The sequence below is a fragment of the Papilio xuthus genome, unplaced genomic scaffold (assembly GCF_000836235.2).
Source record: "Papilio xuthus unplaced genomic scaffold, Pxut_1.1 DF829660.1, whole genome shotgun sequence".
Taxonomy (NCBI): domain Eukaryota; kingdom Metazoa; phylum Arthropoda; class Insecta; order Lepidoptera; family Papilionidae; genus Papilio; species Papilio xuthus.
Genome location: NW_013528989.1, coordinates 868,651 through 883,867, shown reverse-complemented (window position 1 = coordinate 883,867; position 15,217 = coordinate 868,651). Strand labels below are relative to the sequence as shown.

The following is a 15,217-nucleotide window of genomic DNA, read 5'->3' as shown; positions in this document are numbered from 1 at the left end:
ATCATCAAATCCTTACCTTCTTCTTCTTAGGATCATGCTGTATATATGAAGAATTGGCCAGGGATATTTCTGGTGACGCGGTGTCAAGTAAACAAGGTCGACTGTTACAGGACTTTGTCGAGGCTGGCCGAGGATTGTTGCACAGAGAAGATGGTCTCTCCACCACGTGTGATTGCGCCATTATTTGTTTGCATTCCACCTGATGTAAGAAACATCTTGTAAATTTACAAATAAGAACTATCTTTGTTTAGGTAGACACGTGTACAGAATAACAGAGTTATTACAGTATACAAAAAATAATGTAATAAATAATATTTCTTCACATAAACCAGTGTTACCTCTCTCTGTTTCACTCCACCTCCACATGTCTTGGAGCACTTGGACCATTCTCCAGTATGCCATCTTACTGGACAATCAAGTACATTACAGTATTGTCGGTCAGGAGGTGGTGGCTGTGGACACATGCTGTTTGGCACCACAACGGTGTTTGTACCACCTCGAGTCACCTGGAAAACAAAAGAGGTCAGCAAAGTGTTGAGAGCAGTGTATCCCATCTTTTTGGTGGACAAGGAGTTTAGGTTCTACCGAGTTGGCATACTGGCCAATAAGACCTTTGCCTTTTTAGTTATGGACAAATATAAGGGAAAAGAAATAGGAGAATTGCGCGGGAGTTTTAAAAAGGAGATTTAGTCGTTAATAGAATCTGAGGTCACTATGCTAAATATGCATGTAGTATTATTTATGTATTTTAACAACGTAATCGAAGCATTTTGGCTGCTGAAGAGAAGCGTTGATTGATTGTTATGAATGGTGCTATAAAAGAGAATTAGAGGAATCAGCATATGTGTAAATACTTAATCGACGTAATGTTCTTTACTGTTTAACCGAACGTTGATTGATTTACTATCAATAGTAAAAGCTTTGAAAGTGAATCATTGAACCTTCATTCTTCTAGTTTTATGCTTTTTTTGATGATTTGCGTGCAGATAGATTATCATCATCATCATCATCAGATCACTATACGTCCCCACCGAGGGGCTCGGGGCCTACCCTAAGTTAAAGGTGATTAGGCCATAGTCAACCACGCTCTCCAAGTGCGGGTTGGTTGACTTCACACATATCTTTGAATTACTTCTCATATATGTGCAGGTTGCATCACGATATTTTCCTTCACCGTAAGAACGTCGGATAAATGTACATATGTAAATCGGAAATCGAAAAACACATTGGTACATGGCGGGATTCGAACCCAGGACCTGCAGATTGCAAGTCAAGTGCTTGACCACTGAGCCACCGACGCTCCATTATAAATTTTCACAGGCGGTTAATTCATTTTCTATATTTGGAATTGAATTTTGGAGTATGAAATATTTGCAGATAAATAAAATAACTTACTTCATGTATACACGTAACTTCCCTCGTCTGTATGCCAATGCCGCAGGATTTAGTGCATTGCGAGAAGTCTGTATAGTTCCATCTGTAAGGAAATTGAAATTTTATGTATAGCTTTCTTTGATTTAAATGTAAGACACTTCGTATACAAAGCAACGTAAATCTTAGAAACTCTTCGTTTTTACGCAACGCTATGGTAAGGTACCACCGAAATTTTGGTTCATTAGTCTCCAAGTTGCTCCTAAATTGTTTGTCAAGATTGTCGTGACTTAAGTTGCTGTGATTTTCAAGATGGAGCAAATTAATACAGTTCATATGTCGTTATTCCTCTATTGATTGTATAGAATTGCGTTGAAGATTCAAAGTTATGGATACGGAACGCGTAATCCGATACACAAGAAGTAAAGATACAATATTAATTTCGAAGATTTGTGAACGAATCGCCTTAACAATTGTCAAAAAAGGTACAGACCATTCTTGACATTTGTTAAGGCCATAGGGTCTACTTCTGAATTGGAATGTATTTCTTCTTCTCACAGAATAAAAACAAATGAGTAAGAGTGATTGTCTGATGATTGCTGCTACTAATAACTTTACAATTCAAATAAAGAATGTACTAGTTTGAAAGTTAAATTACAAGAGTGATTAGTAAATTAATATCTTGTAGTTCAAATGCATGTAGACGAAAAAGTTTTACTTACCTAGGTGGACAAGGATGATCGTTGCATGTTCTTACTCTGTTCTCAGGTTTCGTAAGAGGATCGCACATGTATGGTGACGCGTTTTTACCATCTTCATCTCTTACGCATTGGATAATTAGCTCCTATATAGATATATTTAAGTTAATTAAGTGAAGGAAATATAAATAAAAATAAGTTTGTCGAAACTAATGCTATTTTACACCAATATTTTGGACATAAAATGTGTTAATACGTTCGATCTTAAGCATGTCTTCATATCCCTGACATTTTATAATAGCAATATCTTGCTAATATAAAATGTCAAATGTCATAACAGCAAGATATTGCTATTATAAAATGTCAGATCTGTAGTGACTACTAACTGATATGAAATAAGATATAATACCTGTACACCGCTAAGACAGGAAGCGCTGCAACTCGTATAGCCTTTCTCTTTCCAAGAATATGACTTGCCTGGTGAACCAGGTGCCACTCTAATGTTACTCGACGTTCCAAAGATCATAGACCTGGTAGAAAAAGAATAACTGAATCTACACCATAACTTTTATAACTGTCTGTTTAAACATTATTTACAGAATTTTTATAAAAATGTAAACTCTTTTACCTTAAGTTTCTGAGACCAAAAATCATTATAGAAACATATCGTCATCTTTTTCATTATCTTATTATCTCAATACAGATATATAAAAATGTTTTAAACGGTGATTTTCGAATCTGTCTCAGAAACCCACAGCTAAAGAATAAAGAAAAATAACAATGCTATATAAGATGAAAGAGACCGTCAAGGTGACCTTGAACGATGTAGAGGATGTTAAATATGTTGTTGCTAAATCCTTCCTTTATCAATTGACCTGATATATAATAGATAGCTGTCGCTCGCGACTTCGTTTGCGTGGAATCAAACAAGAACATAATTGGTAGTCTATGTGTTCTTCCAGATTATGTTCTATATATGCCAAATTTCATCGAGATCCGTTGAGCTATACAGGAGATATCTTCAAACAAACATCCATTCATCTAAACATTCGCATTTATATTATTTGTAGTCCGAATATATTTGAACAAAGAAACATTATATCATTGTTTTGATATAATTCATTAAATTTAAATAAGTTTGAAAGCTCACGGGTCTAGCACTTGACTTGAAATCTGCAGGACCTGGGTTCTAATCGCACGATGTACCAATGTGTTTTTCCATTTCCGATTTACATATGTACATTTATCCGAAGTTCTTACGGTGAAGGAAAACATCGTGATGCAACCTGCACATATCTGAGAAGAAATTCAAAGATTTGTGAAGTCAACAAACCCGCACTTGGCCAGCGTGGTTGACTATAGCGTAGTCACTAACTTAGGGTAGGCTCCGAGCCCCTAGGTGGATACGTATAGTGAGCTGATGATGTAATTTGTAAACGTAATAGCAATTACAAGATATATTATTCCACATACTAGCATATATAGTATGTTTACTTTTGATAACCCTTATCTTTAAATTATCAAATATATCAGTGTCATATCGTAGTCATTTCGAATCAGTTTATGATATAGTCCGCAATTCCAAAAGGAATATGTCTTTAGATGTTAATATAAGTGAACCAGATGAATTTAATTGTACTGAACTTCACAGTTGCATAGAAAATGTAGCTAAATTAAATAACATAAACGATTTCACATATCATGTCGAATTCGCGTGTGGTAAAGGTGAAAATTTTATAGCAAACGTGTTCAGAGTTGAAATTAAAGATACGTTAGATTGTGATCGTAAAATTAGCGTTATTATAAAGACATTAGTGAATACAACTAGACAAGAGTTATTTAGACAACTACATAAAAGAGAAGTTAAAGCTTATGAAGAGGTGTTATCAAAATTTGAAATTCTACAAAGCAAGTTAGATGTTACTAACAGAATTGTACTACCTGGTTGTATCTTATCTGATATGAAGAGAGGCAATGAAGTACTTATTCTAGAAGATTTAGTTTCAAAAGGATATGAATATGAAACCAAAGTTAATAAACTAAAGAATCTAGAATATGAACAAGTTTGTTTAGTATTGAGAAATCTAGCAAAATTCCACGCTCTCTCAATTGTATTTGAATTGAACGATAAAGAAAACTTTATTAAACTAAAATGTGAATTTAAAGATGTTCTTTATCAAGAAACATTTCTTGATAAAAGTAAACTAAGAAATTATTATACGAATTGTTACGAAGATTCTATACAACTATTAGATGATTTGGAAGCAAGAACGAAATTGCAATATGTAGAAACAAAATTAATGCAACTTTTAAGATATTATACATCTCCACGAACATTCAATGTACTCTGTCATGGAGATTGTTGGATAAATAATTTCTTATTCAAACAAAAGGTATGATATAATTTAATGAATTTAATTACAAACCTTATTAAGAATCTGATGTATACATGTTTAAAATTATCGGAGAATTTCACTTCCTTGTCCACTTGTATTTACATATTTACATCCTTTTCATTTTCTTTGACAGTATAGAGACAACAATATACATCAATAAACGTGTTATTGCAATGGATTTCTACGGTTATAATTATGTGTTAACTAGCTATCGCCCACGACTCCGCCTGCGCGAATTTAAGAACGGAAGGAACTTAGTATGTGTTCTTCCAGACTATATGTTCTAAATCTATGCCAAATTTCAGCATGATGTATGCAGTCGTTCGGAAGATATCTTCAAACATAAGGATGGCCTTCCATCCATACATCCATCCATCTAAACATTGGCATTCATTATAGTACTTATTTAAGATATTTTTTATTTTCCAGGATAACATCACAACGGATCTATGTTTTTTGGATTTCCAAGCCATGAGATATTCTAATCCCGCTACAGATCTTGTTTATTTTCTTTTTTTATCAACTGACTCTACATTCCGATGTAAATATATGAAAGATATTTTATCTGTTTATTACGAGAGCTTTACGACATTTTTAAAACTATACGATATAGATTCGAATTCAGTTTATACTAAGGATTCATTTGAAGTGGATGTACAAGAAATGTTGCCTTTCGGAGTACTTATTACTCTGATAGAATTAAGAATAGTAACAACGTTTGAAGATAAAGAAATAAGTGAATCTACATTACACCTTGATCAATGCATATCAAATGAAAGCAATGAAGAAATGTTATTAAAAATAAGACTGGATGATGTCGTTAAAGAATCTGTGCTAAATGGTACATTGGATAGATTATGTGAACAAATGAAATTGCTCAACTAAAGGATCCTAAATTAAAAAAAATTAATTACTATTATTTTACTTGTATTTATTTAATAAAATCAAAGAACATCAGAAGAATTGAAGAATTATCAACCATAATGCTTTGTATTTAAGTCTCTTTTGGCAATACTTAGATATTATGACCAATTTGTCACTTTGCCGATTACATCTCATATCCCACGTTCTTAAGGGGTAGGAACATCGTGATGCAACCTGTACATATCAGCGAAGAATTTCAAAGATGCGTGTGAAGTCAACCTGCACTGGGCCAACGTTGATAATAGCCTTGTCACCTAACTTAGGGTAAGCAGAGCTCCTCATTGGGGACGTAAGTTGTTGATAATGATTTCATATTGTTATTTATCATCAGCTCGCTGTACGGCCCCACCGTGAGGCTCGGAGCCTATCCTACGTCAAGGGTGACCAGGTCATAGTCAACCACGCAGGTCCGGTATGAGTTGGTTGACTTCACACATATCTTTTAATTTCTTCTCAGATATGTCCAGGTTGCATCACGATGTTTTCCTTAACCGTATTAATAAGTAAATCGATAAAAACATATGTTCATGGCGGTATTCGAACCCAGGACTTGCAGGTTACAAGTCAAGTGCTATAACCCCTGAGCCACCGACTACAACGCATATTATAATTAATAAAGATTTAATAGTAACGTACCTGTCTCCTGTACCGTATGACGGTATACTAGAGTCTCCAAAAGATGTCCCATATGCCATTGAACACGGTTCCATGACGCATCTCTCCGTTTCTTCCGTCGGCTTCGGTCCCATGCATTTGCTGTCTGGTAATTTTGCAATGGTTCTACTGAATTCTAAAAAAATCTTGCAATGAACCTCCTTCTTCCTCCAACCTTCACCGCATGTCGTACTGCATGGACCCCAGTCATCGTCTTTGATGTAACTATAAATAAAATAAACAATTGAATAGATTGCAGTTGTTTTACTAGAAAATCTATTGGAAAACATTTTATGAATGCCTTTAAAAGTTTATGGTTGCGATATAAATAAAAGAATCTAGATCAGATATTCCTACACTTTTTCTGAACCAAAAAACCAAGGAATGGACCCTTTTATATCGATTCTTTTACTTGTAAACCCCAATTTGAATTCCTGTCATTGTAAATCCTTGTCGATTCTTCCGTGAATCCCAGGGGATGCTTCACTACTTAGGGAATCTCTGATCTAGATTAAAATACCATATTCTAGGAAAAAATCACACATGATTTAACATGCGCGTGCTGAGGATTAATTGAACCGATCTTAAAGCTAACAGTTACACCTCATCTGTCCTGGCTGGTTTATGTATAAGTATATGCACCAGTGTTAATCAAACTTATATAAAACGGTTAAAACACTCACGTATATTCGTCCAGCGGGGGCCCTTTATCAGGGTGAGTGGGACTGGTATTATTTTGCGGACGCAGCCTGTCGCTCACTAATGAAGGGCCCCCGATGGGCTCGAAACTAGTCGGTGCCGCCACCGGACGAATATTCGTAAGTTTAGCCGTTTTTATATAAGTTTATTATAATGTCTCCGAAAGTTTGAATAATTTGATTACCAGTGTTAATCTGTATACATTTTTAATCTGTTATATTTTTTTATAAGAATTCTTTTTCAACTATAGAGCACTCTATGTAACAAAGTAGTCATGTTCCTGTCGGTGCCAGAAATATCCAGTTTTGTATCGAGAAAGTGTAACGAAGCAAAAAAAAAGACACAATGTGTGCGGAGAATAGAGTGCAAGGAAATTCAAACTTTACTGTGCAGTGCATAGAGTAGGAAATAATAGAAACTCTTTAATTGTAATAGAAAGCAATGAACAGGCAAATGATTAGGTACATTTAGTTGTAGATATTTTGTGCATAGAAAGAGAAGTGTGTTTAGTTGTGTTAATATCTATTTCGTAGCTAAATTCTATGATTTAAAGATTGTATTATTGATTTGTGCCTATTTCTAACTGTTATATTCAAAAAGTGTATTTGCTTTAAATATACTTTTCGATATATTAAATATAAAAGAGCTAATCGTAAAATGGACCGGGCGTTGGATTTGTGTTGATGGAAATATAATATTTATCCTTATAAAATGTGTGGATGTTATTCTGAAGAGAAAAGTGAAACCTTTATAACTTTCAGAAGGTACAATACCTTACATACAACCAGCCACACGCAAAGAATATTTTGTAATTGCTGAAAACAACAACAAAATACTCTGAGCTTTATACAAGGAAGATATAACGTTGAATTTCGAATGGACACATCGTTGTCTTTGTTGTTTCAAAAGGAATGTAAGAGATAACAATATATTTCAAGAAAAGAGTCAATACATTCTAAATCCACGGTAAAAGAGTAAACAGATACATAATATTTCAACGACATCGACTGTTAACGAAAACCCATGCATTAAAAATAAAAAGATTTAAGAATTTTTCAAGATTTTTTTGTGGAAACTTGAAAGCGCCTGATGAAATTTTTCCGCAAATATTTTTATTTAGAGAATTGAAAAATTAATTTCCTTTTAAAGCGGTTTGCATGTTAACGCTTAAATCTAAATTAAGAATATTCGAACCGTAACATCTACTTCGAATCTAGATTTTTCTTTGTCATCAATAAAGGTTCTTAAAAAATCAAATCATTAAAATAGTCTGTTTTTTAATTCAACTATTCTTATTTTAAAATCCTTTAATTACAATCTTGCGCTCCTTCAATCTTAGTCATTAATTTTATTTTAGAACCAGCTTTTCTAAACGTAAGCTCTACCAATTTTTAGTTATTTGAAGCAATTATCTAATAAAATAACTAGTTAGTAGATTAATTAGAAGTTAATTAATTAGTCAATTAACTAACTATAATTATTTATATACTAATATTAGTGCATTAAATATATATTTTCTTACGTAGTACAATGACGTTAATATTGCTTTGCTCTCTAATAATTTTGTTATCATTCTAAGTCCATCTTGTTTTAATAAACTCTTTAAAAAATGCTTTAAAATAAGAAATTTCTTATATGAACCTAATGTATTGGGACAATAGAGCGTCGGTGGCTCAGTGGTCAAGCACTTGACTTGCAATCTGCAAGTCCTGGGTTCGTATCCCGCCATGTACCAATGTGTTTTTCAATATCCGAATAACATATGTACATTTATCCGACGTTCTTACGGCGAAGGAAAACATCGTGATGCAACCTGCACATATCTGAGAAGAAATTCAAAGAAATGTGTGAAGTCAACCAACTTCACTTGGCTTGCATGGTTGATTATGGCCTAATCACCCTTAACACAAGGTAGGCTCCGAGCCCCTCGGTGGGGACGTATAGTGAGCTGATGATGATGATTGGGACAATTTAAATTAATACCTTTATCGAATAACTTTTAAAACCACTATCCCACTAATACGACTACGGCGTTGTTCGCATTCGACTTTTATTCCTTAGGCCATACTCCTGCCAGTGGAAATACCAATATTGCTCTATAGCAGTCACTTGTTTCAATCGAACGGCTAATGGCTTAGAAATGGGTCTAAATCTCGTCAGGTTTATACCAGTTTTCCGCGTAAGTTCTAGGATCTGCTAATGTTCATGGAATTTTTGGTACTTACGTGGCTTCAACAGGGACTTCTGGTTCTCCGATTAGTCTTTCAGCTTTGGCTTGAGGTGGGGGATATGGCTGGATGAGTGGTTGTGTGTGGTACACCACGCCGGGTAAAATGTCTTCAATGTCGTCCTGTAATATTGATAGTGTTTTGGTGATAAAGAAATTTAACAGTCCATTTTAGTGAGTCTTCATCGTCCTGCCATTTTCTTTTAAGGACTGCTTTCGACAGGTGAGTAGAAGAATATCAATGAGCAATATCCCTTTTATGCATTATTGTTAAGACAGCAGTTAATATTTTTAGAGATATTTAGAGTAAGAGAATTTTATTATCTGATCCTAAAAAATTGACGGCCGAGGTCGGATGATGGAAACTTCCTTACCTCAGTTTCATCAGCTTCTCTGTACGCAGGACAACTAATGCCAGTAGAACAAGGTCTGGAGATGTCAGGTCTTGTCATTGGGTTGCAGCCACCGCCGGCTGGTGTGCACTCAACTCCTCTCACTTGGACACCTTCGCCGCACGAAACTGAGCACTACAAAACACGCAAATAGATTTAAAATTCCATGAGATGCAGAACAGAACACATCCTATTCTATTCTTATTGGTATAAGGGCTGAAAGAATTCATTTGTTTTGTATTCATGCTTTGTATTTAGATGTAATTGTTTTGTTTTTTTATTACTAGATGGCGCTGTACTTTTCTTTAAACACACTATCATCTTGTCAACTATGTTTTTTGGATAAATAAAATATTATTAATTGGTTTGTTGGAAGTAACAGCCCGAGCCGAGGCTAATGAGGGAGCCCTCGAGTCTTGTTACTCTTAAACGAGGTTTAGGCTAAGCGCCGTCTGCGCTCGGCCACCTCAAGCCCGGTGAAGGTGTAAATGCCTCTTCAAGGCAAACAGTGACTACTCAGTCACAAAAAATTGTTTGTATTGTGTATTGTTGTATAGCAAATCATACAATCTATAAAAATTAATATGAATTTGGCTATTATTTTCATACTGGTTGAATTTATTACAGTATTTGAGACGTGCCTGCTTGTACCATACTCTACTTGTTTGATTTATTAGTCAGAAAAAGCAATGTAGAATAATAAAAGGTTAATAATTCCTAGATTTGATTTTTATGGAAAGAAATATCGAAATGTTCTATTAGCCCAGTACACAAGAGTGGTTCTTTACAATTGATTGTTATTCTAAAGGGGGATCGTCGTCTGTCGTCTCTTCGCTTGAGATCCGCGAATGCGTCGCGTGGCCGAGTTTTAACGCGGCAATTAAATAGATGACCGTACGAATAACGGCTCTTTAACAATATGTGATTACAACACGTTATGGTGGTTCGATCCTAGAGATTCTAAACAATTTGACCAGATTAGTTCTAGACAATGCTACTTAAAAATATGCTTTATCTACCCTAATCTGTGTAAATTATTGTCATGATTCATGATTTCTCTGCATTTTTTATAATAAAAATAAACCCAATCAGTAGCCTATGTGTTCTTACAGACTATGTTTACATCTATGCCAAATTTCAGAGAGATCTGTTGACCCGTTCTTGAGATATTTGCAAAACATCCATCCATGTAAACATTTTTTTTTATAACAGAAGGGGGCAAACGAGCAGCGGGAACACCGAAGTGTTCAACGACGCCCATGGACATCAGCAATACCAGAGGAACCGCAGATGCGTTGCCGGCCTTTGAGGTGGTGATAGGCTCGCTTCTTGAAGTTTTCTTCTTCTTGAATTCGCATATTAGTAATATTTGAAATGATTAAAAAAATTTGCGACATAAACGGTTGTATCTTTTGATTGGGTTGGCTTAGAAGTTTAATTTTTCACAGCACCAAGTGACCGCAGACCTGAACATTTGATATAAATTCCAGCTTGATACCTTCACGCGTTTTTGAGAAAAAGTGTCTTGACAGACGGACGGAGGGACAACAAAGTGATCCTATAAGGGTTCCGTTTTTTTCCTATCAGGTACGGAACCTTAAAAATAAAAGTTAACTTTTTAAAATACTTTAAAAGAAATGTTTACTATACACTCCGTATTGCAATAGTATAGCTTTTAGTAGAAACTCCTTCAATGCTTTTAGTTCAGTGGTATTTTTATAGAACACATTCCATGAATAGAAAAGAATAAACAACATTGAATCTTTTAATATAGATAAGTGAATGAAAATGTATTTAAAATGAATTTAAAAAAGTTTTAGATTTTCGTACTGAAATAGTCTTATGACCAAAAATAAACTTAGCTTAATTATTTCTAAAATAACTAACTGACATGAGGGTTTTGAGGTTATGAATGGCTTGGTATGGCTTTTGTTTAAATGTATATTCCTGTAACCTTTAAGGACTGTTAATACTAGCTTTAGTTCTGTTTATTGATTTATTTTAATTTGCAATCAGTAGCCTTTCTTTTGATTCGTTTTTTTATTACTTAAATTGTTTCTTTTTTTTATTGGAACAAACGACTTTTACAGACTTGGTTCGTACTTTTATTTGCACGTATTTATTATGTTAATTTACAATCGTATTTTTTTTGTTTATTTTTTAGAACAGCAATCTATGGTCGTGGGAGTATTAGCTAGAATTTTGTTATTTTACAAGTGTTCGACAATGGAAACTCTATATTGTCCAAAATATTACTTTCATTAGTAAGGCAATATTTCAACGCAGCGGTTCGCAAATCAATGCTTCACAAAGTTCTATAACTTAGCAAAGTCGTATTGGTTTCGTGAATTAATTATAGTTTGATTCTTTGAACAAATTTAATATGAGAAGAGGTTTTACTAATGAATTTTAGATTCCAAATTAATTTAAATTGAGATTTGATTTTATAACTTTACCATCTTACTTCTTACTAATATTATAAATGACAATGTTAAGATGGAAGATCTCTGAAATTTGACATAAATGTAAAAGATAGTTTTAAGAACACATAGGCTACTAATTCAGATATCCTTTTCAGTCTCTTTGTCTATAAGTTTCTATACAAGCCTTTCTAGCCTTTAAAAGCCTTAAATATACTAGCTGTCGCCCGCGACGGTCCACGCGGAATTAAAGAAAACTATTGGTTTATTGGACTATAAAAAAAAAGAATTTTTGAAATCGGACCAGTAGTTCCTCAAATTATCGCGTTTAAACAAACATACTCTTCCGTTTTATAATATTAGTATAAATAATGTTTTAAAAACTATTCGTAACAAAAGCTGTCGTGAGCACAATGTTGCCAGTTCAATACTTTTAGTTCGGTTATAAAGTTTTATGTGAATATTCTATGAAGAACATGGCGATACGATTATTCAATATCTGATACAGATTTTATGGTACCCTAGTACACAAGGGTACACACGCTAATATTTTTTACAAAGACTAACAATATTAAAAAAATCTATAAAATGGCTATAAAGTCGTAAAGTTCTGTTAAAAGCAATATCATATAACTTGTTGCTCGTGTCTCCGTCCGCGCGGTATTAAAAAAAACTGAATAAATAGCCAATGTGTTCTTCCAGACTATGTTCTATATGTATGCCTAATTTCATCAAGATCCATTCAGTCTTTCTGGAGATACCATCTACCAAACATCCATTCATCCATCCATCTAAACTTTCGCATTTACAATGTTAGTAAGAAGTAAGGCTTTGGTGTTTGTATCTATCGATCTTTTAGTCTAATTCTCTAAATATCCCTGTTTTTAAGGCTGAATGCATCATTACTTCGTTTTGTGGTTTTAAAACTCGTTGCTAGCAATCATTGAATCCAACCTGTTTTTCTATAAAGTTCAAAATAATGATAAGGAATAAGAAATCACTATTTTTCTGAATAAAAATCAAGAATTGTAATTCATTCTAGTACCTACGTTGAATTTTTTAATTTATAACATAATACTTACTCCTGACCAAGCGCCAGCAATCCATATAGGGCATTCGTGTTCGTTGCAAGACTGTGAGGATCTTGGAGCTGGTGACACGCAGCCTGGTTCGGTAGATCCTATAGAAATAGCAATAATATTACAAAAAAGTTATTTGAAGCGCCTGAACTTTATTAATAGCAATTTAAAAACTATACAACCGCGATTTAAAAAAAATCTTTGCTATTTAAATTTGGAAGGCACATACAAATTTGGTTTATCGAGATTAATTCCCATTGATAGTGTTAATAATAATGAGAGCAATTCGAAGTGGTCTATATAATTTTGAAAGGCACTTCGTACGCGGTTTTACGGCTCATACTGACTCAATCCTTATGAACTCAACTCTACTGACAATATCAATAACCCCAAGTGAGTGCTAACATAAAATGCTTACGAGGAATTTTGCCATGGAACGTTACATTGTTGAAATGTTTTAACTAAAGTGAATATCTCTTTATATATTCAACTAAAATGTTTTGTGGGTATTCATCTATATTTAATGCAATTAAAAATTATAAAATTGATGTAGTCAGTTTCCGTTTGGATTTTAAATGTTACTTTCCTGACAAAAAACTTTACAAAATTATATCGTCCAAAGTCTTTAAACTCCAATATTTACTAAAAAATTAATCCACGGTTTATAAGTTTATTGACTTCAAACTTGTAAACAAGAATAACTAATGCTTAAGACCCCTCTCCCACTAAGCGAAAAGCTGTTTCTCAACCACTATTTATTAAGCGACTGTTTATAGAAAACGCAAGTTTATTCGCGGCTAATCGCGTAGTGAAAACAGGTCTTATTGTATCAAGGATATAAAATACCTGGTTGATAAGTATCAGCTCTAGTGACATTAGCAGATCTGGCGCAGAGGACACGCCGCGTGCGTAACCCACCGCCGCAACTCACGGTGCATGGAGACCATTCACCCACGTACCATCTAGTGGAGAACATAAACTTTGTAAGTAATTTTATTCATTGTGTTAATCTGTAAATTCTTATGTAAGCAGTAGTAGCTGCTAGAAGGTTAAGAAGTCTATCCTTTTCTCACTTATGGAATCGGTTTCAGTACGTCCCTTTCTTAACCTTCTGTGAGCCGTCATATAAGATAATTATAGGATATTAATGGCACATAACAATTGTGACACAAAGTAGTGAAAGTTTTGAACCCACTCTACTTAAACTTGTAACTAAGACTAAGTTGCTTAGTAGTAGTAGTGTTGAATTAAGTAATAACTTATTACTTGTAAGGACATGGATGCATGTTGCATCTAACTACAGCTGAACTTGGCTTGCTTGAGCCGTCACAGAGTTGCTCAGGCGCGTCCGTTCCCGTCAACCGATCCCGACAGACTGCCAGTGACATCTTGTAGCCTGAGGACATAATACTTGTGTTAATAGTTAATATAATTTAAATCCTTTTTCCACTAACCGACTAACTCTGACAACCTACGACTGTAGGTTTTATGACAAGTCCTGGCAAAAATTAAATTTCAGAAACTTCATAGTTATCATTCATTGTCAAACAGTAGTCGCGTTAGTGGAAATGAGGTTTTCGAATCAATAAAAAAGATTTTTGAAAATCACGGCGTTTTTAAAAATACTTTAGTAAAACCCATTTATTACACTCTCTCTTCATCAAATCATTAATCAAACTCAAATCGAACCTCCTATTCAATAACTCTATTTATAAGTCTTTTCAAATATTTTAGCTAACAAAGGTCATCGGCGCACTGCGCAGTGCCCTCCCCCCGCTACGCGCCGCTACTCCTAAAATTGTGTTCTGCGCACCAACTCGCGCGAACTTAAGAGCCGTCAATATATCTGAATACATTTATACATCATCTATAAGTATTACTAAACCCTCATCATACTATTTTTGTCTACATTAAGAGCATGCCTTTCAAAGTGTAAAAACTAGCTTTCGCCTGCAACTTCGTCGTCGCAGAGTAAGTGGCTGATAAATATGTCATGTATCACTCGAGACTATGTTCTATGTCTTTACCAAGTTTTATTTAGATGTGTTGAACCGTTGTGGAATTATCGCGTATTAGAGGTAACAAACATCCATCCATCTAAACTTTCGCATTTATTGTAAAACTTATATTTCTTTTTCATGTTATAAAAGTTTCTATATGCATCGCAAATGTTACTAAAATATATGACGTGTTAGTTCGTAAATCTTTTACTATTGTGTTAGCGTTTAAAATCGCGTTTTATACACTCGGAATGGCCTCTTCTCTTCATATTTACAATGCGCTTCGAAAAGCCAAACAGCTACTAAAATACGTAATAAGATTTTCTGCAGCGCATAATTAGAACTTTTATGATTTTG

At 34.2% G+C, this 15,217-nt stretch overlaps 2 protein-coding genes across 6 annotated transcripts in view; one reads left to right on the top strand and one right to left on the bottom strand.

The window, feature by feature from the left end:
- nolo (ADAMTS-like no long nerve cord) overlaps positions 1-15,217 on the bottom strand; it is a 232,257-nt gene that overhangs the window by 9,141 nt on the left and 207,899 nt on the right. For all 5 annotated transcript variants that reach the window (XM_013309804.1, XM_013309807.1, XM_013309822.1 and 2 more), the window contains 11 exons: positions 14,127-14,256; positions 13,707-13,822; positions 12,864-12,961; positions 9,344-9,496; positions 8,968-9,092; positions 6,026-6,268; positions 2,479-2,599; positions 2,094-2,215; positions 1,396-1,477; positions 339-506; positions 17-199 (listed from right to left, as the gene is read on the bottom strand). In XM_013309804.1, the coding sequence (XP_013165258.1) occupies positions 17-199; positions 339-506; positions 1,396-1,477; positions 2,094-2,215; positions 2,479-2,599; positions 6,026-6,268; positions 8,968-9,092; positions 9,344-9,496; positions 12,864-12,961; positions 13,707-13,822; positions 14,127-14,256 (1,541 nt within the window). The remainder of the gene's footprint in view (positions 1-16; positions 200-338; positions 507-1,395; positions 1,478-2,093; positions 2,216-2,478; positions 2,600-6,025; positions 6,269-8,967; positions 9,093-9,343; positions 9,497-12,863; positions 12,962-13,706; positions 13,823-14,126; positions 14,257-15,217) is intronic.
- LOC106116099 (uncharacterized) lies at positions 3,636-5,746 on the top strand. The gene is made up of 2 exons (XM_013309843.1): positions 3,636-4,462; positions 4,895-5,746. Exons 1-2 carry the CDS (start codon positions 3,662-3,664, stop codon positions 5,348-5,350), a joined length of 1,257 nt encoding a protein of 418 aa, XP_013165297.1. The 5' UTR covers positions 3,636-3,661; the 3' UTR covers positions 5,351-5,746.